The sequence below is a fragment of the Argopecten irradians genome, chromosome 13, assembly GCF_041381155.1.
Source record: "Argopecten irradians isolate NY chromosome 13, Ai_NY, whole genome shotgun sequence".
In the NCBI taxonomy this organism is placed as follows: Eukaryota; Metazoa; Mollusca; class Bivalvia; order Pectinida; family Pectinidae; genus Argopecten; species Argopecten irradians.
In genome coordinates, this window is record NC_091146.1 from 6,655,556 (window position 1) to 6,682,095 (window position 26,540).

Here is a 26,540-nt window from a genome sequence, read left to right on the forward strand (position 1 = left end):
TGAAAATGTTAATTTTGTTGATACATGTAAGACTAATTGGATCCTTGAATTTTCTGTTTGTTAAGTACAAGCTGGCATACAAATATGTGACTTACAGTCAAACCTCGATGTATCGAAGTTGAAGGGACCGTCAGAAAAACTTCGAAACATCGAGACTTCGAATTATTCGTGGTTGAAATTAGACCGATGTTTTTTTTACCATGACCAACTGTGGTAGTTGTATACATGTCGTCTCCGTTCCGTAAACTTTATAATCATTGTACCACAAGCAAAATGTGACTTATTACTTTTAGGTCAAATATCAGGTCTCTTGGCCTTTCAGAAATTGACAAGAAGAAGCTTTGATATATATTTGAGGGTTTTTTTGGCCCATGTGACCCTTGATGAAGGTCAAGGCCATTCATATTAAGAAAATAAGCATGCCACAGGCCCAATATCATGTATCTAGTCCTTCCATAACATGATATGAAGTTGTTAGAGACTCATATGGTCAAGTATAAATGAAAGCCTTACTAATAACCAACTCCGCTCACTTTGAGAACGCTAATGAGGGATCCACACCTACATGTATTACACTGTATACCAAATGACAATGCAAATACTATACATTTTAATCAAGTTCATTCAATACGATATCGAAGAAAATGAACTTTTACTCCCGTTGAGTTTGCGTAAAAAGGCTTTGATTGAATAATTTATTACAATTAGCAGTATGACCTTTTGATTTTTAAATTGGTATAGTTTTCGTTTTCCTATAAAACAATTATTCCCAGCTTTCGTCATATGCAGTGTCATATGTCCTAATATGGTGCTTGGCTTCCTGTTACAAGTCTATTACCAATTCCAGGTAATGTAAGGGTCATGCTTCGTTATCGCCAACCAATGCAGTTACTAATAATAAACACATAATTATATACTGTAGATTTGAACTGCTATCTAGGGGCAGCTGGGGTGATCAAAAGGTAAAGTAGGATAGCTTTACTTTGCTCTAAACTATGAATTGTTGATAAACTGACGCTAGTTTCTAGTGAATACTATAATATTTAAATTGCATTTCACAAATCGACAATAACGATCTGTTTAAGGCCGCATGATTGACGAGATACATTTTGTACATTTCGCATTTTAAAACTATGATTTCATGATGAATAAATTAATGCACAATACATGCCCTCAGTATTTACAAGATAATCTAATATCTTTTGTTAATAATCCTAATGATAATCATGTACTCTATATAAAATATTTTATACATGTATATAAAATTATACATATTTAAGTGAAGACATTATCAAATAGAATGGTTATGGCCTGTGCATCATTAATGCACAAGGACATTTTGTCACCTAACTGTTTATCATTCTTATTGGAATGTCATTTTTCACTAAAATCACTCCATCTGTTTGTGTAATGGTGTGCGTGTGCATGTATTTATGTAAAATGTATATATAGCCTAATTAGTTACATTTTCTATGTTTTGTTGTTATATAATTATTCATTTCAAAATATTGTTAGCTTTGTCTGTTATTCGATACTTTTGAATGCAACATTGTGTCACTAAAATTTGTTTAAATGAAATATAAAAACTATTTAATCTGCATTATAAAAGGTATGATAGAATCGTCGGAAAGAAATCGTACCTTACTTCAACTCTACGATAATAAAAAGACACCCCAGGACGGGGGGGGGGGGCAAAAATGTTCTTTTTGCCCCCCCCCCCCCCCCCCATTTTCGCCGACTGAAATGTTCTAAAAATACATATTTGAAAGAAAAAAGGGTCCTCCTGCACTTTTTTCGTACTTCATTCTAAAAAAAAATTCCGCTGCGCGGCGCATTTCCTAAAACGTTCAAGCACATAATGTTCAAACCATTAATAGTAGAAATTCAATACACATTAACTACACTAAAAATGTCCATTAAGGGATTCTACGTACTACATTTGTATTTCAAAAAATGTCTCTTAAAAGATTACTTTGTTTATATGTCTTAGCAAGACAATTAATTCATTATTATTTTAAGTTACAAAACAATGTGCCGATGGTGTGAAGCCGGAATGTTCAGATCGAGCAGGGTTGCACTATGATATGACGACACAATTATCACAATTATCATTTCTAAATGCAGGTTACTTTAAATCGAAAAATTACCATGGTAAGAACACTTTAAAATCATTAAAATACATCGTAAAACTCATCTCAGCAATTCTAAATCGTAATTTTTTTCTCGGGGGAGACTCCCGGACCCCCCAAACACCAAAATCTTGCGCCTTCGGGCGCTCGCAAATTCATCAAAATGCATCATAAAACTCATCTTAGCCATTCTAAATCGTAATATTTTTTTCCCGGGAGAGACCCCCGGACCCCCCAAACACCAAAATCACGCGCTTTCGGGCGCTCGCAAAATCATCAAAATACATTGTAAAACTCATCTCAGCCATTCTAAATCGTAATATTTTTCCCGGAGTCGACCCCCAGACCCCAAAATCTCGCGCCTTCGGCGCTCACACGTTAATTTGGCCAATTTGCGTATTCGTTAATTTCCTTTTAGCACCCCACTGTCTATAAATGTGTTCAAGGATTATATTTAATGATATATGAAAAAGTATATATGATTGTGTGTTGAATTAATCTCCTCCTGTAGGTGCGGCGAGGGGGGTGGGTTACAAAATGGACCTTTGCCTCCCCCCCCCCCCATTACGTTTCATCTTCCTACGCCACTGTATCACACTGAATAGAATTACGGTTACTGTTTGTGAATGCGCTTATTATTTACACTCTCATTCGGTTAAGTGAATGAATCTTTACCTCCGCATCAAAGAAGCGTCTCGCTTCGAGCGAAACAAAGTAAATAACTGTCATCTCGGCTTTCCTAAGTCTCGCACCAAAATAAACCTTGTATTGTAAGATACTAACCATGTATTCTCTATATATATGTATCTAACAACAATTCGGATATTAGATTTCACTGACAAAATGAAATGACCAACTGCGATCCCTCTGAGGTACCCAAGGTACCTCAGAGGTACCCAAGGTACCTCAGAGGGTGTTCTTGTTTCTCCCACTATTTTATAATAACATAGGGGCAGTTATGTTCTTGTTTCTCCCACTATTTTATAATAACATAGGGGCAGTTATATGTTGTGACAGCAGTTATAGTCTGCTTCACATATCCCTTACCTGTATTTTACCTGTGTTCTCCCACATTACCTGGATTTTACCTGTCTTCTCCCACATTACCTGGATTTTACACAATGTTTAAAGTTATCTAATTTCATCATTATTTAAACAATATTTACATATCATATACCACATTTGCAAAATTACAGGTAAAAAATTTACCTGTAAGTCAGTACTTTATCAGAACTGACTATAATTGGTCTGCCATTGTTCTCCAATGTTTGTATAATTCCTTTGATATCGAAAAAGTGGGAGAAAGAGTAACAAACCTCGCATACGTCCTGGTAATCCAATTATAAAACCACAGTTTGTTTTTATTACCCTTCTTCATAAAATGAGTTTACACCTGAATAGCCACGGAACTGTGTTAACTTTTACCGACTGCACTTACACATTGTTATTGAATGTCATCTCGTCTGTTTAAATACCACTGGGTTGTAAGCAGGTAACATGTATAATTATGCTATTTCGTCTTCTTTGTAGTCGTACCTACGCCAACGAAGTTAGTAATTTTCAAGCATTATTGACAATTATATAAAATATCTGCGTTATATGTTTTTTTACGATAAAAAACTAATCGCGAGTATTTTTTTCTTCATATAAATACTAAATCCTACTTTCTGGATGGTCAACTCTTTTTCTTTATACCTCTATGAAAAACAAGAGACCCATATGCCTTAACGGTCACCTGAGTTCGGATTCAGAATGAAATGCGCTATATACAGTTGGTAGTAGACTAAAGGTTACATATTGTGCACACGGTGTGAACTACGAGTGGACACGGAGTGCACGAGGTTTAGACTACAGGTAGACACGGAGTGCACTACTTTTAGACTACAGGTAGACACGGAGTGCACAAGATTTAGACTACAGGTAGACACGGAGTGCACAAGATTTAGACTACAGGTAGACACGGAGTGCACTACGTGTGAACACGGTGTCCACTACAGGTGGACATCGTGTCCAGGTAAAATGTCCACTACATCAAGACCACAGACAGACTAAATGATGTGCCACAGAGATATGAGAAAATATGTATTTATTCTGCAGTCTATATGGACTTTGACAGATAGAAATATTTATTGCGATCAGAAACATAATATTTATTGCAACATAAAAATTGCCGTTAATTACTGGAAATCATTCGTACTGTAATGTTTATTTGAATAGATACATATAAAGTAAAATGTATCAATATATATTATCAAACAATTTAATTTATAAATAAGGACGTTTATTAGAAGTTATAAATGCAAATTAACTGCGTACGGTAAACCACGTACTGGTTATATGTCTCATCAATGGATAGTTCAAGTCCGCATTTTCCCAGCAAAAACTATTTTTCTTTCTAGTGATATGTAATTTAATGATGAAATTCTTTTTCGAACGCATAAATTGATGAACCTTGCAGGGAGTAAGATTTTCAGTGTTAGCAAATCGTCGCCCAAAAGATATTTTGATCGGCAAAATATTTTGATTAAAAAGGATTATTTATGGGCATAATAAAAGCAAATGTTCAAAGGACCGATCGCAAAAATGTAGGTCACATGCCCGATATTAAATTTAACAGACAATCAAAATAAATCCAACTTCTACCCATTTAAACTGTAGATTCATAGTTGTTGATTAGATTCTGAATTTGTCACAATTATTTTAATTCTAGAAACTCTGATAATTTGACAATATCCTATTCTGACCTTCTTTACAATGTGTGATCCATACATGTATACATAGTATATTGTACACTTAAAATATGCCTGCTCGAAAGGTAGACCCCTAGGCTAGGACTGCAGTTGCCATGGTCACTTGGACTTCATACTGTTCCATCAACCACACGGATATGGTAATCTAAATTACCTAACATTGAAGTTTTTTCAAGTTTTTATTTCCAAATGCAATACAGCATATAGGTTTAACCAATACACAAATACATAATACAATGATCGTTGTTATTGGTCAGAGTGAGGCCAGGGGCCTGGGGCCTTCTTTGGGCACCCTTCAATATGTTCAGTCAAGTGTATCTCAGACTAACAACACCTGTATACATGTAGTACTTTGTCCCAACCCAAGGAGGTCCATTTATAGCATGCTGTACTTAGGTGGCAGCCTCTCTACATATACATTGTACTCATCACACAAATACGAACAGTTATACAACAATAGTAATCAATAGGGATATGTATTTTAAATGAAGCTTTATATATTAAAATAAAAAATAATCAAAATACAAAGTGTATAAGTAACTAAAACATTTATTTCAAAATTATTGGAAAATCATATTTCATCCAATATCTTTTCATTAATTTAATTTTTTTACACTGGCTTTTTACATATATCAGAAACCTGATTATTATGACTACGTATATAAAATACCATATTACAATGTTGAATAAGTACCTAATCTAAATTAATTTTGATTATAATATATACATGTATTATTGGTAAATTCAAGGTTGTGACAGACATGCTTGATTTACGCATTGTACAGCTCCCGTCAGCTCCACTTCACGGCTGCCTGTCATGACAATAATTGGGATGTATTCAGCATCACTTACTATATGTTTTGCCAGCTAGTTTTTACCTCATCCCAATCTACCCCGCCCCCCCCCTTCCCCGGGAAATGGTGTACATGTTTACTCAGGCTCTACAACAAACATGTACATGTATCTAATAAGAATGGTACTTTTGTGTTTCAAACTCATAAACCTATATGATTTTTAAAAGGTAAAGTTAATTTGTTTGTCTTAACAAACTTCCATTGAAACAATTCTAAAATCACATATTATATAAAGATACTGCCTCCGTTCTCACAGAGATTTTAAATATCATTTAAATCTCTGGTTCTCATAAAGCCGTGCAAAACACAGAAGGCAACTATTCTGCCCTCTGGCCATCTATCGATGGTCACCTTGAGGTACCTGTATAGCTGGATACTGTGGCTTACCTGTATGTTTGACAAGTTATAATTATTGGACCATGACGCAATATACGGTCAAGATAACTTGAATCAAAACAAGCTGAATTGGGTACTTGTAGGTAGACTATAGCTAGCTACGTCATAAAGTTTGAAGTGGATTTATTCTGCATGATCTTTTAAAGACGTTCAGTTTTTAATAAATAATATGTTTATTAAGCTATTTTTACGTACAATACTGTTAGAACTTAAAATAGCAAAGAAAAATATTATAAAAGTGTATATTTTATGAAAGACGATCTACAAGGGTGTCGCTAGAAAACCGATTGATAGGGACCAAATCTTTTTATTTAAAAGCTATATGTATTACCCGGTATATGATTGTATTACTAATAGCTTAAATTATAAAAGAAAAATTGTCTCAAAAGCACAATAGGAGTGGTTTTTGCCGTAGCTGCAAGATTGTAGCTCATCAAATGACTTTTAGATAGAAAATGGTGTCGTCTTAGTAGGCCGGGTACGTATATTCGTTCTAGTTTTTGCCGCAATTCAAAGTTGTTTTTGACTTGTATTTACTATTTCATGTAAATTAATTATATATATATATATTTAATGCAATTTACCCATAAAACATTGACTTTTGAAAAAGTAATATAGACAATTTAAGATATGAAATGGAAACTACTGATATAAAATTAAATAGACATATACTTAATGAATATAAATAAATCTTTATTACTTTTGCAGTGAAAAAGGTTTTTATTCATGTATACTAAAAAAATATATCGTATTATATAATTATATATACTGTACATTAAATTGTAGATGTTGTAATTTAAAAAAAAAGAAACACTAAAAAATTATAGTTATGTATTATTTCAAATTGAAGAACGTATTCTTCCCGATCCCTAACTATAACACATTACCTTGTCTGTCTAGGTCTGAATGTACCTGGACACCATGTCCACCTGTAGTGGACACCGTGTTCACACGTAGTGCACTCCGTGTCTACCTGTAGTCTAAATCTTGTGCACTCCGTGTCTACCTGTAGTCTAAATCTTGTGCACTCCGTGTCTACCTGTAGTCTAAAAGTAGTGCACTCCGTGTCTACCTGTAGTCTAAACCTCGTGCACTCCGTGTGCACAAGGGTGTAACCTTTAGTCTACTACTGTACCAACTGTATTGGCCTATCAGGCCGTTGACGTCAGTCAGTGATTGTATAGAATTTTTAAGAACTTCATTGAGTATTTGGTTCCATCAACTCTGATTTTTGTTGAAATTTTAGCCTATTTGACCCCTTTTGACCCAACCCTCTGGTGCCTGGGGAATATCTGACACTGTGCACACACTAGTCCTGGTGACTGTAATATATATTACGGTCGTCATTTGAAGATGGATGCCGACGAAATCGGTAAGTTTCGGTTTTTAGCTGATTTTGATGGTTTAAGATGACGTTGTATGTTTTTAATTACTCTTCGAAAGAAGAATTAAACCTGCTGTATCTGAAAACCATGTCGGTTTACACTGAAAATGTTTACTTTTAACGGAATAAAAACTAGACATGCTAAATCTAACCCCCTCACCAGGGGAAACATGACACCCTAGGGTCATATATTTCACAATCCGACGTAACACAGGAAATATGTGTATCGTGACATCACTATAGAGCCGTCGACGCTGCGTATTGAATGAATAGAATCGTTCGTTTCAATGTATTTATGTTTATCAAGTAATCTGACAAATACATTATTAGCATTGATGTAACTATTGCTTTGAATTTCGGGTGATGAACCGAATTTTGTTTGTAAAATTTTATGAGAATCCGTTTGCAGGAAAACAATACCCATAGAATATTAGAAAAAATCAGGGTTTGAGAAATAGGGTGAGAACTTTTTTTGACGACCAGTTTTAATTTTACTGTTGTCTGGTTTCTACTTACTTTTTGTGTCTATTATAACATCTATAAATAATTATGAAATACCTCTTATCATGTTCAAGTATACAATTTAATAGCAGTCAAACGTTTATAATTGGGGTGGATTTGAGAACTGACGTACATCGATTAAAGTTTACCTTAACTTGGTCAAGTAACATTACTCCTTGCATGTATTAGAACACATCGGCAAAGATTGAGTAAATATTTTAGTTATTTTGTACTTTTGAGGTGAAAACAACCTTTTTTTGATCTGCATAAAAGTTATAAAACCTATTTAAATGAAACTTGTCTTATTTCTCTCTGTGCTTTCATTCTATACCTATGACAATTGTTAAGGAGAAATATGAGTCATATTTTTTATGTAGGGCGATTTTTTTTCATGTAAGACAATTTTTTTATGTAAGGTGAAATACATTTTTTTTCATTTTGAACATTTAAAATTTTTTTTAATTGTTTGTGTCAAAGATGCTCCACCGCCGATAGAGCATAAACGATATTCACCATTTGAACAATAATTGGTGTTTAATCGTGTATATATATGTATAATTGACACAAAAATAATAGAAAATGATTTATTTTCTTTTTGGTGCATGTACAATCAGTACTTCATTCCATATAAGATATAGTGCCACGTATTTTTTTTCGGGATGCAATAACTTATTTTTCATATTTTTAATTTGAAGTAAAATGAGAAGCTCAAACTTTTCAATGGTGGTAATCGTGTAAAGTAAGTAACTTTTGTAACTGAAGAAAAATACTTAATCATCTGCTCCTGTTTTTAATAGTGAAAAATACTATTTGTCGGCGGTGGAGCATATAATCTTATAACAGATACTTGTTCGAAAAAAATGAAAATCCGGGAAAATAGCTTTTGATAGTCTGAAACGTAGCCAGGATAACTTTCTAAAAATAAATATTTACCCTTATGACTGTAAATTCAAAAGTGATCATAGATACCATAATAAAACAACAAGTGATAGAATTTTGTAAACTAGCATATATACTAGAAAATAAGTGCATTTTATTCTTGCATTTTCCCTAATGGTACACAAAAGCCTAACAATAAAGATATGCTCTTGGATGAAACAACTAGTTTCTTTTTTAATATCAGAAATCAAATAATTATTTGAAAGAAATATATTTTCGTCAACAACCCAAAATCTCAAAATACAGATTAAGGTTATCCATCCCCATTATGTAGATAAAAACTATTTTAAATTGAAAAAAAAAAAAAAAGATTTAAGAGGGAAACAGAGTTACTATTGATTTTCAAATAAAATATGTTTAATCTAAAAAAGAATACCAGCACCACAAAGGCTATAATCCTAACTTTGACCAATCAAGGAACCTTTTTTCGTTATAATGACAACATATTATTAGGGATTTCCATTGAGGATGGAAATCCCTATTGTTATTGTTCTGTTTTTTCTTCTTATTATTATTATTCTTTATTTTTCTTTTTTTTTCTTATTTCCACAAATCTTGTTAGCAGGATATCTCAGGAACGGAATAAGGTACGACGCTCAACTTTGGACACGTTATGAATGTACATAAGATCTTGAAATGTACGTTCGATTTTTTACAAAAATGTTCAAGGTCAAGGTCATAGACGTAAAAAACAATTTTTTTGGAACAAAGTTTAAACGCTCATAACTTCAATACCGTACGCTGTACATCGTTCACGTTTTGTTATTCAGGCAGATCGTGACATTGTGCGTGCTTTTCCCATGCCATGTTATCAGAGATTATGTCAAGGTCAAGAGTTCGCTACGGGGTCAAACAAAGGTCAAAAACGAAATTTACCACAGAAAAATTTTGAAAGTTGAATATGAAAGGGCATGCCCTCAGAAATATATAATGACAAGTTTTAAGGTCATGAGATCCAAAATGGCGGAGATATAGGCCTTTGAAAAAAGGCTATTTTGGCGTTTTCCCGCCAAAAATATTAAAGGTTTCAGCGCCTTTAATACTTAACATACATGCTTGATTTTTTGTATAGACATAGCATGGACGAATGTCTACAGAACTTATGCCTTTTTATTGACCTTGACATTCATTCAAGGTCACAGGGTTCAAAAAGCTTTAAATCTTTAAACGACTTCTTCTTTATAAATAAGAGGCGTAGAGACCTGATATTGGGTCTGTGGCATGCTGGGATGATGTTATTATAGGTTTATTCAAATGAACGACCTTGATCTACATTCAAGGTCACAGGGGTCAAATAGGGTGAAATATATTTAAACGACTTCTTCTTAATAACCAAGAGGCCTAGAGACCATATATTAGGGCTGTTGCATGCTGGTATGAAGGGCTAATACGTTTGTTCAAATGAATGGCCTTGGTCTTCATTCAAGGTCACAGGGGTCAAAATAACTAGATTATATTCAAACGACTTCTTCTTTATATCTAAGAGGCCTAGAGACCATGTATTAGGGCAGTGGCATGCTGGGATGAAGGGCTACCAAGTTGGTTGAAAGGAATGACCTTGACCTTCATATAAGGTCACAGGGGTCAAATAGGTTGAAACATATTTAAACGACTTCTTAATAACCAAGAGTTCTGGAGACCTGATATTCGGTCTGTGGCATGCTGGGGTAAAGGGCAACTTAGTTTGTTTAAACGAATGACCTTGACCTTCATTCAAGTTAACAGGGGCCAAATAGGTTTTTTTAATGCCCTTGTGTTTATCTGTCTGACCTAATGAAAGCATAGCTGAAAGTATGTTTGTTTCATACGCAGTGCTGTCCTGTCTGTCCGTAAGGATATGTGCATAGACAGATGATACAAATGGGCAGCGGATATATATATATATATATATATATAACGTCAGTTATAGTAACACCTGCAGTATCGAGGATGCGTGCGTACATAAAGGTCGTTCACCATCGTACACGTAGCTAAAAAGCATTCGAATATAATACAAGCTACATATTGTGTGAAATATTAGAAGACTAAATATTGGACAATTTATTAGACTCTATATTTGCGAAAGCATATGGTGATTTTATTACGATAAGACACGATTTCGTAATATTTAACGCAAAGTTCCAAAATGCGCTGTGTGCGATAAACTGTATCGCAGATCGCACAGTTGGGCGCACGCTGTTTTAAGTAGGTAATGCGATCATAATATCACCGTAATCAACGTTATTTATCAAAAATTACAGTTTTTGTCACTCCCATTTCACACATCTGCGTGACACACCGGGTTCGGATACTGCACCATGTATTGTGGGGAGGCAGCAATATCTTAAAGTTCCATTTAAAACAAAATACTTTTCATTAGCTGTTTCCTTTTTTGTCTATTCTGCATCGAAGCTCTTTCTAATCTTAAACATGCATAGTTAAAATTGTGTAAACCAAATTTTATTTGTTGTGTATGTATTACTGTGATAAGATTACATGTGGTCAGAGGGAGATAATCAAGTAATCTTAACTCTAATTGTGCGAGTTATGCATCTTTGTCTAAGATTTGTCATAATTATTCGAAAAGGAGAATTAACGTGGACTTGTAACCAGATGTGTTTTTGTGTTTCTCAATCCAACTTCACTTACAAATGTATATGACACAACTGTAACCTACTATACATTTCGGGCGGGTACGAAATAGTCCCTTTGTGTCCAAGTGGAGCACTCATTCATAACTTCATAACCGTATGCTGTACGTTGTCCCCGTTTAGTCATTAAGATAAATCGTGACATAGCGCGTGTTTTGTTCATTACATGTTATCAGAGATTATGTCAAGGTCAAGAGTTCGCTACGGGGTCAAACAAAGGTCAAAAACGAAAATTGTCACAGAAAAGTTTTGAATGTTGGATATGAAAGGGCATGCTCTCAGAAATATATAATGACTAGTGTCAAGGTCATGTGATCCGAAATGGCGGAGATATAGCCATTTGAAAAATGTCGATTTTGGCATTTTCCCGCCAAAAATGTACAAGGTTTCAGCGCGTTTAATACTTAACATAAGTGCCTGATTTTTTTGCATAGGCATAGAATGAACAAATGTCTACAGAATGATGCTTTTCATTGACCTTGACCTTCATTCAAGGTCACAGGGGTAGAAAAGCTTAAAATCTTTAAACGACCTCTTATTAATAACCATAAGGCCTAGAGACCTGATATTGGGCCTGTGGTTTGTTGGGATGCAGGTCAATCAAGTTTATTCAAATGAATGACCTTGACTTCCATTCCTGTGAGCTGTAACTGTATCCTGTAAATGCTATCGTTGCTGAATACACATGGAACTTTATTACGGCGTTGAAATGTGTTTTACTCGACGACCCACTCTACTTTATCAAAACTCAGGTATTGTGGCGGGTGCCTGACGCTACCCTAGAAGGCATCTCTATATATAGCTTCCGAGGGCTGCGGGCTGGGAAAACGTAATTATATAACTCCCGCAGAGTTTCGCTACACTTCTTTAACAATACAGGTTCAACAATGAATGTAATTTTATAATCGGATTCTCCACATATTGCATCAAATAATAGAAAAACTAAGGCAGTTCAGGAGAAAAAAATAACCATTGCAAAGAATTCCTTTAAGATTACAGACAAGACAGAGTCTTTGGTAATAATCTATTTGTATGTATGTCAAAGAATAAAACTATTTTCATATCTGTGGTCGCACATAGAGCCTTCAGTTTTGCTATGAAATGTTCGAGGGGTGGATATAACAACAGTGTTAGTAACCCCTGGAATATCGAACATTAACTTTAGTAATACTTTTATTCATGTTCATTTAACACCAAAACAAGAAAATTACATTATATATGTTTTATTACATATTCATGCCAAACTTAACAATATCCAAACACATCTTCAGCCATGCTTACAATAAGTAGTTTATATTTTTACAATGACAAAAAAAAATCATCTCAGAAATGAAAATTGGAACAGAGACTGTTTAAGACTGTCAAAGACAATCAAACTCTCCCCTTGTCAAAGATATTATCAAAGTGCACATACATTGCAGCAGAAACAGAAAAATTAGAATGAAATCGAATGAATTTCCAAAATCAAATATATAAACCATTATAAAATTATTATATTTAATCATCATTTTTTCATGTGTTGTGGCCGACTTGATATCAACTATTTCAAGAATATTCAACTGATCACAGAAAATACATACCGGTACATATTTTGTTTGACATTATTCTTAATTAAATTTCTACAAATTCAGATAAAGGATTTCAAAATAATGAAAACAAACTTCTTATATTCATTAAAATGAGTCTTTTCCTACACTATTGACTCTTGTGTTGCACACTTGTGTAGGTCATAAAGCCATGCACACATGAGGGCAGCCTTACATTGCTTTTACCTCATATCTGTTTTCAACAATCATTTAAAACATTATTTTAATGGACACAGAAAGAAACTCTGATTAGTTTACTTTATAAATCTCAGGTCTATAAGCCATAGATAGTAAGTCCAATTTCTATCATCATTAACAGAAATTATGAAAGTTATAGACAGAAGTGTGTATACACAGAGAGTCAAAAAGTAGACCTAGATGGAACTGTGTTTTCTATACACAGTCTGTATTCTACACACAGGTTGCTTCCCATGACTGCCTTAAAGTAATGCAGTAATGGAAAGGCCACTTTCAGATTGGTCCAAAAGACTATTACTCAATGAATAGGGAATTTATGAATGGAAGTTTATATCTGTTTTACATATTGCCAATCCAAGAAAAGTAGTGTATTGTTAATTAAGTGAATGGTCTATCGAGCACGGATTCGTATTACAATCAGTAACATGCCTGAGCTGGCAAACATTGTTTTATAAAAAACAAATAAAAACTTACAGTTTCTCAATATCTACCACACAATATCAAGCAAATATATATCAATGAACATACCTCAATAACATTTAATACATACTATGAATAATTTACCTGTAAATAAAACAGAAATAACCTTCAAAAGTTAAATGAAGATTGAATAGTGTATCTGCTTTTTCTCTTTTCCTTTTTTCATTGAAACATTTACAATAACAATAGGAAACTACACATGACTATTAACTAGTGTTGGACCGATTCTCCATTTTAATCAATGATCGATCGAATATAATTTTCGTAAGGACCATCAATAATGAAAGGTAATAGCGATTAATAAAATGGGAGATAACTTGTGCTTATTTGATACTGTTCTTAACTTTTATGATGTGTTATCTATATGCAAAACCACATTTCAGAATGCCAAAGACATGTTAGATAGACAATAATTCAAATTTGAATCAAAGAAAAAAAAATTGCTTCAATTTATACTGTTTGTTCATCTTTCTTTTTTTTAGAGAAATTAAAAGTTTAATATATACATGTAGATATAGGAGTTTTCTGCAAATGGTATCCAATTATAAAATAGATAATTAGTAGGTTGTTCAAAACCAATTATTGATTATGAACAGATTCCCAACACTACTGTCAACGAACTTCGTCTAAATTCCAAACTGCTCTTTATTTCCAATTTTGCCTTTCCATCGGTCTCGAAATGAAATCAAACGGTAAGAAAGAATCTTACATAATTTAAGAAAAATGCCTCAGCTCATGTTCAAAACTATGCCAAAAGATAACTTAAATTTAAAATTCCCAATAGTACTTCCCAAGATAACTAATTTGTCAACAAATAAATAGCCGCCTATTGGCCATGTTGTATGCAGATCATCCAATAATGCTTAAGTGAAAGAGAAATTGTGATAACTTAATTTTAAAATGGCCGACTGTCGGTCATGTTTTCCCCGAATCATTCCCAAAATGCAGCCAGTCTAACCAAGGTCAAGGTAAACCCAACAAGTATAACTTCTCATCAGTTTGGAGTCCTGAAAGGCCGCCATCACAAGTGGTGATATAACATCTATTGTTTACTGATGTAAAGACAATGGCCCACAGGCTATAGGCAATTGGAATACTCCATTTTCTATTTGCACTTAACAAAATTAACATATTGCATTCTGGGTTGTTTTTAAAGCTGCATCAAGATAACCAGTCCAAGTTTAAAAATGAACAAAACTTACCATCGAAAAAAGTATGGTAAGGAAAATAATATGTGAAACAAGAAATCAAGATATACACTATGCACTGAAGGTTGACAAGTAAAAATGAAATTTTTAAATGAAACCAAAAGAAATTCTTTGCAAACCAAATTTATCACCTGAACATCGTTTTGATATAAAACTAGATAAGTCATGAATTCTTCATTTACAAATTAGTAAGAGGCCCAAGGGCCTTAACAGTCATCTGACAACCTTGGCAACAGTCATATAAGAAATCAATTAGATACATGTATGGTGTTATAGTGGCCTTCTTAACAAGACTTTGTCAAGTCCATATCAGGATAATTTCAGACAAGTTTCAGCCAAATTGCACTGGCAGAACTTGAGAAGTTCAAAATGTGTTTTCAAGATGGCGACTGTAGTGGCCATCTTGGATTTCTGATCAACCTGTTAAAAACAACACTTGGTCGAGAAGAAGTTTAAAATGTGTGTTTTCAAGTGTAGTCCTACGAAGCAAAAACCAAAAGGTAACAAAGGGTTACAATTCCAGTAATTATAGTTGAATATAACTTTTTTCCAGATCATCTCCAGAAGAAAGAAAAAGTTTACAAACAGACATAAGAATATCATGTCTTTAAAAATTAACTTTGACAGCATATAAAAACTTGAAATGACTTTGTTCCTACCATTTAAATCAAATGGTGCATACAAGTTTACATCACTTCATAATTTACATTTATTTTCTATTAAATTGCATCAATATTGTTCTTGATGTATGGATGCACCAGTCTTCATTGAAAGTAGCTGTATACAGTCTTCAGTGTCTTTGTCATTTCATCTGTCACTACCATCTCTTTACATGTATAAATAAAGTGTTGGACAACCTGTGAAAAAAACAACAACATATTTACCTTTACATGAAACCGTTTCAAAGGTTATACACTTTAAAGTGAAAGTCTTGTAATAAGACTACATTTTAATGACATTATTTCTTCTTAACTAACATGAATGGATACAGGATTACATTATATATAATTCCATGACTGATGTACACGTTTTATTTCATGGTTTTGATGGCAAATCTTATTGCAGACTTACTGTTACAATATTATCAAGGCCACACCGACAACAAAGGTTTCTTTCCAAAGACAACCCAACAGTGAACTTAAAAAGAAAGTGACAATAAGAACAAATACTTAATTTTGTTTCCTTTTTGAGCCTTAAATCTCTCTGATATGTCAAATTTTGTGTAAAAGTCATAGCAACTGAAGTCTTTAAAACAAGCTTACGTACATTATACTTCATCCATCATGTCTTTTGAGTCAGAAACCTTAGGCTTAACCTTGATTAAGCTGTGGTTAGTCAAGGTCATTCATTTGAAAAAAACCTAACTACTTACCCCAACTATGCTCATGACTCCAAATTAACTCCAACTCCATTATTTTGTGCTTAGTTGTTTTTCTGATTATCACTGAACTGGAACTAAATCTCTTTAAACAACCTAATACATTATGGTTTTGAAGCGTTTTTGAAAATTGTATCACACAATTTACATAATGGTTTTAAGTGGTTTTTGTTTAATTGTATCATACAATTTACTTATCAATGCTATATTTGGCATAACGTTTAATTATACTTAAACATTCCAATAAAATACATGTAATTCAGAATTACAAACCAGTGAGTGGGTGGTATTGCCAATCATCATGCAGGTGCTGATCTGTTTGCACTTTTTTCACCATTTCCTTCACAAGTTACTACTCACAGTTTCTTTCCTGAAATTAATCAAAAGTCATAGAATGAAAAAAAGAACATATCTACAAATAAAAAAACACTTCATTACTAAAATGAAGAATTAACTTCAAACAGATTTTGCTAAGATTATCAAACTGACAATAGCTGCATGGTTTTCCATTGCCTAGCAGAATACAAGAGGCCCAGAAGGCTTGTATCACTCAACTGGATTTTATTTTACTAATCATCACAAAAACTCTTACAATCAGAAATAGCTAAGTTGACCAGACGATTAGTTTAATTTTGAAACCCAACCATATAATGGTACTATTAATATTAAATGACTATAAGTGTTAGTCAATCCTAAGTTTCAGAGAAGAAGTCGTTTATATGAAAATTGCCAAATTGACCCTTTAGCTCTGCCCCTCAGGCCCCCGGGGGTCAGCTGGACATTTCACAATTTTGAATTCCCACCCTATAAGGATGCTACCGTTGCATTATGAGTGCTTTTCCATGTTTACTTTCATAGAAGTAGCCGTTTATATGAAAATAGTCTATTTGACCCCTTTTGGCCATGCCCCTCAAGCCCCCCGGGAGTCAGCCCCATCATATGTACAATTTCGAATCCCTACCCTATAAGAATGATACCATTGTATTATGAGTGCTTTCCTATGTTTACTTTCAGAGAAGTTGTTAATATGAAAATAGCCAATTTGACCCCTTTTGGCCCCACTCCTCAGGCCCTCGGGAAGTCAGCCCAACCCTTTGTACAATTTTGAACCCCCAACCTAATTGGATGCCAACATTGCATTATGAGTGCTATCCCATGCTTAGTTTCAGAAAAAAAGTCGTTTATATGAAAATAGCCAATTTGACATGGATCATTTTGACCCCACCCCTCACGCCCCCAGGGGGTCAGCCTCATCATTTGTACAATTTGAATACCCACCCTATAATCATGCTACCATTACATTATGAGTGCTATCATATGCTTAGTCTCAGAGAAGAAGTTGTTTACATGAAAATAACCAGTTTGACCCCTTTTGGCCCCGCCTCTCAAGCGGTTGTGAAGAAGAAGTATATTGTTGACAGATGGACGGACAGGGGCCGGACACACGGACGCCATGGTATAGCATAAGCTAACCTTGGTCCTTCAGACGAGGTGAGCTAATAATGACAGCTCTGCAACATTTTTTAATAGTAATTTTATTGCATGATGTCGTGAGTTACAGCTACAAAATATTTCTACAACAACTACTTAGTTGACCTACCTATAATTAGAACCTCTGTTTTGTACAAGTTGAGACAGCAGACGGGTCTACAATACTTTGTTGTTACTACAAGATAAGTTTCAATGGATGTCTCAATCATTTCTACTAATGCTTATCAACAATATTAACCTTTCAAAAACAATACATCAAAATTTAAAATGAAAGCAATACCTGGTATTATCATTCTCTAGTGTTACGTTCCAGAACAGTCTGTCACTTGTTTGTAAAAATATATCAATGCTGAAATAACATGTTCATACATTTTATATGTATGTAATGAGCAGTGTAACTACCATTACAGAATGTAAGTACTTGACATGTTCATCTACATCTTAACCATAGACATAATACCGTCTTTTAGAGAGCATAACTTTGAATACCTTTTCACAACCACGATGATGATAAAGTCACAGATCATCACATTCAGGTCAGCACCACAAACACCGGTTTTTAAGAATGATAACACCATGCACCAAAACAGGACCATCAGCACATATGAACACAGGTGTAAGTCAAGCAGATCTGACTGTGGCTGGTCTGGAAAGATAGAGTGTTACCATTAATATGATTCTTTATATAATAGTATTACATACTGATGTAGATTAAACCTCAATTTTATACTAGTGACTAGAATACCTATCACTTTTGTATGCTGCAAATAAAGCTACCTTTACATTCTTTAATTTATCTGTGACAATGAAACTTGTAAAGTGAAGAAACTAAATTCACTTACCTATAATGGTCATGTCATACAGGTGACATGATCTCTACAGAATAATTGCCCTATATATAGGGCTAACTCGGATAATTCAATAGTCTGATAAAATATCTTTGTTTATCAATATATATAACTAATAATCTGTTCACATCCAATTGTAATCAACAGTTCTAATTATAAGAAAGTGCTACTGTCTTAATAAACAAGCTTATAATGGAATTCATAGACAGTTCCCACGTAATACAGTCAGCAAATCTTGACTTGCCTACCAAAAGATTTTAACAGATTTTGTATCTCTTTTTCTCCATATCTCTCATAAAATGCAAGAATGAAAATATAAGCTTTTTAGACAAAGACGTCAGTAAAAACTTACTTTTACCATTTCATGAAAACTATAGTAACATGGTATCACCTCAACATTTCCAATATCAACACCCTTTACATAAACATGGTCAATAAGAGTTCCACGTTCAGTTGTTGCTTCTGTAACATATTGCCTGTAACCTTTTTCTTCCATTGCATTCTTCAATGAAGATGTATTAAGTAAAATGTTCTGGTTAAAATCACCCAATACGATAGACCCCTTACTATGTTGATTTACTTTTTGTAACAAGTGAAGAAGTGTTTTCCTAAATTCTGTGACACAGTATGACTGAGGACGATATATAGTAACTACAGTTACTCCTTTCACATCAAATGCTACATATTCCAGGTTTTCTATTTCAAAATCTATGTGTTGAATCTTGTCATTATGCCTGGTAAATACTGCTACTCCGCCATGTTGTTGACAGTGGAGATCATGCGTCACATTGTAGGATTCTTGTCTGGATTGACTATGTACTAGTGAGAAATTCTTCACATTGATATCACCTCCAGTGAAATCTGGTAACCATGTTTCTGTGAAACATAAATAATCTGCAGTTTGTATCTGCCTGTTGACATTTATATCTCTGATATGTGATAAAAATCCCTCAGTATTGTGATAAATAATGGTAGTTAGATCTGGGTTTCCTCCAGCAGAGTCACATAGAAACAAAGGCATGTTTTCCATCGCCTCTTTAATTTTGGGGTTACAGAAAATTGCTTTCTCGTTAAAACCAACTATTGTCAGTCCATTCAATGATGTAACACGACTTAATGCCACATATGCTTGTCCTGGTGCAAACACTTTTTCCAGTGAAACTACAGCTTTTTCTGTTGTAAGCCCTTGTACTTTGTGAACAGTACATGCCCATGCAAGTTTAAGTGGAAATTGTCTTCTGATGTATCGTTTATTTCGCCCATTATATTCTTCATAACGGTCTAACATAACTTTTACTTCATTTCCAAATTTCATACCCTGTTTTAATCCAATTCTTTTATTGTCAAAACATACTTCTATGTGGGTTATTTTTGAAATTGTATCTAAATTATCAGTCACGAGATTTGTAACTATACCAAATGCCCCATTTACTAATCCATCTGTTACATCTACATTTTTGGTAAGCATGACACGTGCTCCTATTGCAAGCCATAATGATTGCTGAAGAGAATATGATCTTTTATTTCCAGAAACTGCGACTTCTTTAGTCATTTTCCCACTTCGCTCATCTTTTGACCAGTTCTCTGCTTCAATACATACAGGGTTTTCACACTTAGAATGTAATGCCTCCAAGTTGTGCTCATCAACTTGATTATTGCAAGGAAATATATGTAAAGCATCACTCAGCTCACCAGTTTCTCTACCAGACAGCAAACCATTGTCTTGTGGAGTTAACTTTTCCTTCTTAAGTTTTAATCTGCATCGGTTAAGTGTATCAGCAAACTGCTTGTCTTCTTTCTGGCGCATTATTTCATCTAACTGTACTATAGAAAAATTATCATTCCATAAATCATAACAGATTTCTTTAGTAAACAGAGCCTTTCCTTTAACAGGAGGAAGTTGGTAAAAGTCTCCTACAGCAAGTATACTAACGTTACCAAATGGAGAGTGGTCACCTGTCTGTTTAATTTGTCTCAGTCTTCCATGTATATAGGACAGTAATTTCTTGTCAACCATTGATATTTCGTCAATAATAAGTAGCTGTAACTGACCAAGTTTTGTGCGCAAAGAATTGATCTTCTCATCACCTAGAGGTTGGTATGTCAGTGGTGCATCTACAGGTATTGATAATGCATTATGAATAGTAGAGCCACCTATATTGAAAGCTGCGACACCAGTTGGAGCAACAAGTAGTACTGAAGTATCCTCAGGATTAGACAATGTTGGAGCAAAAAGTCTTGTCAATTCAAAAAACACTGTTTTTATCAAATGTGACTTTCCTGTACCAGCACCACCAGTTACAAAAAGTTGGAATGCATCTGGATTTTGACCATGGATTTTGTCTAAAGACCATTTCCTTATCTTGTAAAATACCTCACTTTGTTTCTCATTCATCGATCGTAATAATGCAAGGCCTTCTTGTTTTGATATCACTGTTGGACAAATTTCTATATTGCTGTTTTTTTCATTTGTTAATAAATCTGGAATTCCACCAAGATCCTCATTAGGCTCATCAATTTGTAGCATTTGTTGTTGGCATTCAATTCGTTCACATTCTGTTTCAGGACAGATCTGTGCCCATGCATCTTCTTGCAATCCACACTCCTCAAATATTTGTTGAGCATCATCTAAGATTTCCATATCTTTTTCATATATCAAACGATTATTTTCAACAATTTCCATCACTTCTTTCAACACTGTTTGAGTCTTATATTTGACACAGCCTCTCTGATAGAATTCTTCATAGCTTTCAAACATATTTGGTTTCAATTGAATGTCAGTCCGATATGGTAAAAAGAGCTGCAACACGCTTTGATAATACTTTTCAGGGGCTCGAGTCATGGAAAATCTTGGGTATCGTACCACAGCTGCATCTGTACGTGTTCTTTTCATTATGAAACCTAAATCATTTTGCAATGCATACACATTAGTTTGATGTTTTGCTCTAGACGCCTCACTAGATGCCAGTACTCTGTATTCTGAACAAAATGTTGCTAAACACATTTCCTCAAATTCCTCACTTTTTGGTCTAGCCTTGTACCTGTCTATTAAACTTGTCATCCAGATATTACTCTCATCAACATTGGATTTCTGACGTATAACTGACAATGGTAAACTCATTCTAATAGGATTGTCCCCCACAGGAATAAACTGTACCTTTCTAGAACTTTCTTTTAGCCTCAGATTACACACTCTATATGTTGCCTCTTGAGCACTGACTTCCCTGTAGTGGAGATATGCACTTCCCAGCTTTTTCATTGCTTGTTCAGCATCTGTATTTCCATCTCTGGCCTCTGTTTGAGCATGCTCTAGAACTTGACTTATTTCTCTTTCTGCTTTTGATATATAGGAAACAATGTAAACCACACAAGCATATGCATCTGTTACATACTGTATGTCCATGTTTGCATCCCAACAACGCAGTAGATGGGGATTGTACTGATTAATCCAAACACTATCAGGGTTTCTTTTCAATGTTACACCTGTTTTTTTGGTTAGGGCATTGCATGCATTTTCAAAAATATCCTGTGTTATTCCCAACTCTTCAAATATTTCTTGAGTTGTTGATTTATTGTTGTCATTAGACATTTCTCTCCAAACACTATCTAAGATTGCCTTAGCTTCTTCTTTATTCATGGTACACCCGTTCTCAAACTCCGACACATTATCATCTGTGGTTTCATTTCTGGGACGTGAAATAAATGATCTCTCTGATGGTGGTCTCGGAAAATTGAATCTGCACTCTTTATCACCTTTTCTACAAGATTTTGAATGGTTCTTACTGTGCTGTTGCACACTAGATACTATGTCATACATTTCAGATTTACAATCTGGTGGCATTTCACAAGTAATATACTTATCTATAAACTCAATTATATCCCTGTCATCATCTTTGTCTAGTTTTGGAGCATCTTCTACCCAGAATAAGCAATGTGTGTGTGGTGATCCCCTTTGTTGAAACTCAACTCTGTAGAAGTAGTCTTTGATTTTACCTATAGGCTGTGCATTTGACATAATTACCTCTTTCAGAAATGTATGGAACCTATGGTCAAACATTCTAGCAACAGTGACAGGATTGCTCTTTAAAATGTCATTTTTTGATTTCCAGTCCAAATCATGAACTTCCCGGTTGTCATTTTGTTGCTTGAGAATAGCTTCAATAATCTCAGTCCATCTCATTTCAGCTGAAGAAAATGAACAAAACCACGTTGGAAGCCCGAGTTGTCTCAACATAGCAAAAAGATCTTTCTGTGTAGCTTGCCAGTATGGAGGAGTGCCTCTAATAGGTCTAAGAAATTTGTAGCCATCATCTTTTTTCAGGATATCTTTAACATGCTCTTGATCTTGTAGCATACTTGCAGTTATACTTTGACCACCTTTTCCAATTGTCTCACCTTTTCTTAAAGCTATTGACACACTCGATATCACTTGCTGTAGTTCAGATAAGTACTGAGCAAAAAATAGGAAATTTGTGTCTTGTGCAAATCTGTTGTCAACATTCATCAGCCTATTGTGTAAATATCTACATAATGTTATCACTGTGTCACGTTCATCACTGAACACATTCTCACCATCTGGAAATAGTACGGGAAATGCCTTTGCTTCTATGCCCTTTTCCATTAAAAGACTGATTGGGTTGTTTTTCTCACATGGTGCAACTGAAAATACTTGATCAAAATACTGATCTAAAATTTCCTGAGCTATGTCTGCTGGTTGTAGACAGGTATCTAATGGCATGGCATGTAATTTGTCATCATTATCCTCATCACTTTCCTCTGTCGGGTCATTATTGTTATCGATTGGAAGTTTAATGCTGTTTTCATCTTGAATAGAAACAATGTTCCCTGCTACACAATGACAATTTTCTTCAATTGGATTTTCCCATGACTCATCAATTTCTACATCCTTATACCACTTATTTGTTTCCTTCAAAAATTGTATTGCTGTTTTAAGTCGAGCTGTATTTACAAATTCATACTTATAGTGTCCTTTGTATGATAATTTCCTCTTTAATTTCACACGTATCAACTGGTTTTCATTTTCAGTCCTTGGTAAGACAGTGATGGATTGATTTACGTTTGTTGGAACACATACAACAGGTCCATGAACTCCAAACTGACCTCCTTTTGGCAGTGGTATCATTTTCATGAATGGAATAACAACAGAGATCAAATGTCTTTCAACTGCATTTAAACATTTCAGTTCCTCTGGAATAGTTTTTAATTTAAGGTTGTTAACTCCAGCCTCTGATGGTACTTTACCTGCAAGGAGTTTTCTGTGACATGTGTAACAGATCCATAGTTTACATCTACTTGTGCAGTTATGTGTGTCTGTCTCAGGACAGGGACTTAAATACTCATCAGAAATGCATAGTTCAGCAAGATCATATATCTCTTTTCTTTTTCTCTGTATGTCTCTTTATTACAACTCACAACTTGTTTGCGGAACAACAACTTCAAACAAACAGAACATACATGATCTGGGTATTCACTTATCTCTTCTAGAAACTGTGCACTTACATATTCCATATCATGTTTCTGTTCATCTTTTGATTTCCTTGAAGTTATAACTCTCTTTTTAACTTTTTCATGGTATTCCTCATCATTTTCATATTTCATTCTTGAAGCTTTCCTTTTAGATTCTCTGTACTCATTATCCTTTTGATATCTGTTCTTTAACACTTCCTTCTTATTTGCTCTAAATTCACCATTTTGTTCATACTTTCTTTTTTGATGCCTGCTTCACATTTTCTCTGTGTTTCTCATTAAGTTCATACTTTCTTTTTGATGCCTGCTTCACATTTTCTCTGTGTTTCTCAATAAGTTCATACTTTATTTTTGATGCCTGTTTTACGTTTTCTCTGTGTTTCTCATTTTGTTCATACTTTCTTTTTGATGCCTGTTTCACATTTTCTCTGTGTTTCTCATTAAGTTCATACTTTAATTTTGATGTCTGTTTCCTGTTTTCTCTGTGTTTCTCATTTAGTTCATACTTTATTTTTGATACTTGCTTCACATTTTCTCTGTGTTTCTCATTCAGTTCATACCTTCTTTTTGATGCCAGCTGCAAATTTCGCTGGTATTTTTCATCACATCTGTATTTACTTTTTGAAGCTTGTATCTTTGATTCCCTGATTTCCTCAATATCATATTTTCTCTTTGACACTTGCCTTGACTGTACCTTCACTTTTTCTCTATGGACCTCATCTAGCTTGTATTTCATTTTTAATGCATCATTTACACTTTCTCTATAAATGGTATCACCATGGTACCGTGTCTTTGCAGTCTCTTTCTTAATTTCTGCATAGTCAACATTCAAAATGTACTTTTTCTTGCTTGCTTCTTTTACAGATTCTCTGTGAGATGCATTTGCTTTGTATTTTAAGCATGATGTTCTTTTCAATTTTGTTTTACGATTTTCATTCATGTGGTACCTTTCTTTATCTGCTGCTGCTCTTTTAGAAGTAACAAAGTTTTCAGTGTTTACAATGTCTGTTTCTTGTTCATTTTCTGTTGAATAATCCATTAACATAGATTTTTTTATCCGTTTTTTCCTCATTTGCTCTTTCTGAAGCTGATTTCTTCTACTATATGATTTTGCCTTCCTTCTCATTAGAGACTGTCTTCCAATCTCAAACTTCTGTTTATTGATTTCAAGTCCTTTCATATCTATATCGCATGTCACAAAATCATGAATTTCACAAGCTGGTATATGATTCTCTGCATCTGTAAGCAGGTTATCTACATTGTCATTTAAGTTATTTGTACTTGTCAGGTTGGGTAACACTAAATCTCTTTGAACAGACACAAAAACTGCGGTCACTTCAAATTGATCTTGTGGCATGTAATGCATTGATGTTGCTAAATTAAGGCAATGTGTATATACATCATCTATACTGTAAAAATTTAACAAAATACTAGTTCCATTGGGTATTTGTATACCATTTGCATTTCTGGAATGGGAATCAAACACAAAAAATCAAGGATTACAATTTGTTGTGGTGGACCATTAGTCGCCAGTGATTACACAGCATACACATATATATAACGCACAAGGTATGTAACGCTAAAAGCACACATTTATTGAACAGTTCGCCGTAACATTCCAGGTAGTACATACCGCAGGCTGCCAACAATGCTTGGCCAATACCGACATCAATATTCAAATATAACGAGCCTACCTGTGTTACTTCATTACTAGATGTTATCAACAGTTTGTGCCTTATAGGTACAAATAACCTGTGCACCAACGATTATGTCCCATAGTTAGGAAGCTTATCAAACTCCATCTTTACTCTTCTCAGCGTTGTTTTCCTGTTACGCCATGCCGTCCATCCCATAATATTCACACGTCACTACCCCGCGGCGTTACTAATCACCGACCGGGTACCGGGACGAAACCGGAATTTTACTAAATTACCGTTACTTATCGGTAACATACCGGCCCCTAAATGCGAGTACTATAACAATGAGCATTTCAAACAAAATACTATACATACATAATACTACAATTACTTATTTTCATTATACAAGAAATAAAATCCAAAAAGAATGAAAAGATTTGCAGAGCAGAGCACGTCGTACACTCCCGAATGGGAAGCATTATTATGGCTTTTAACCCCATACGTTGCAAATCTCTCAAAAACATGTCCTTTAACTTAACAAGATAAATGTTCAATGTTAGTACCAGAAAGTTCAACCAAATAGCGGTTGTGGTCTATGTTCTGGAAAGCTCCAAGTGGCACAACTTATGTACCGGACGAATAAG

The 26,540-nt window shown here is 34.4% G+C and overlaps 2 protein-coding genes across 2 annotated transcripts; both read right to left on the reverse strand.

Moving 5' to 3' along the window:
• Positions 1-18,032: 18,032 nt before the first annotated feature.
• Positions 18,033-24,163, reverse strand: LOC138305446 (uncharacterized). Its single transcript, XM_069245676.1, has 2 exons — positions 18,414-24,163; positions 18,033-18,099 (listed from the first exon to the last, which is right to left on the reverse strand). The coding sequence occupies exon 1, from the start codon at positions 23,919-23,921 to the stop codon at positions 19,110-19,112; it is 4,812 nt and encodes a 1,603-aa protein (XP_069101777.1). The 5' UTR covers positions 23,922-24,163; the 3' UTR covers positions 18,033-18,099; positions 18,414-19,109.
• Positions 24,164-24,177: 14 nt separating this feature from the next.
• LOC138305447 (uncharacterized protein PF3D7_1120000-like) lies at positions 24,178-25,539 on the reverse strand. Its single transcript, XM_069245677.1, has one exon. It carries the CDS (start codon positions 25,437-25,439, stop codon positions 24,489-24,491), a length of 951 nt encoding a protein of 316 aa, XP_069101778.1. The 5' UTR covers positions 25,440-25,539; the 3' UTR covers positions 24,178-24,488.
• Positions 25,540-26,540: the final 1,001 nt, after the last annotated feature.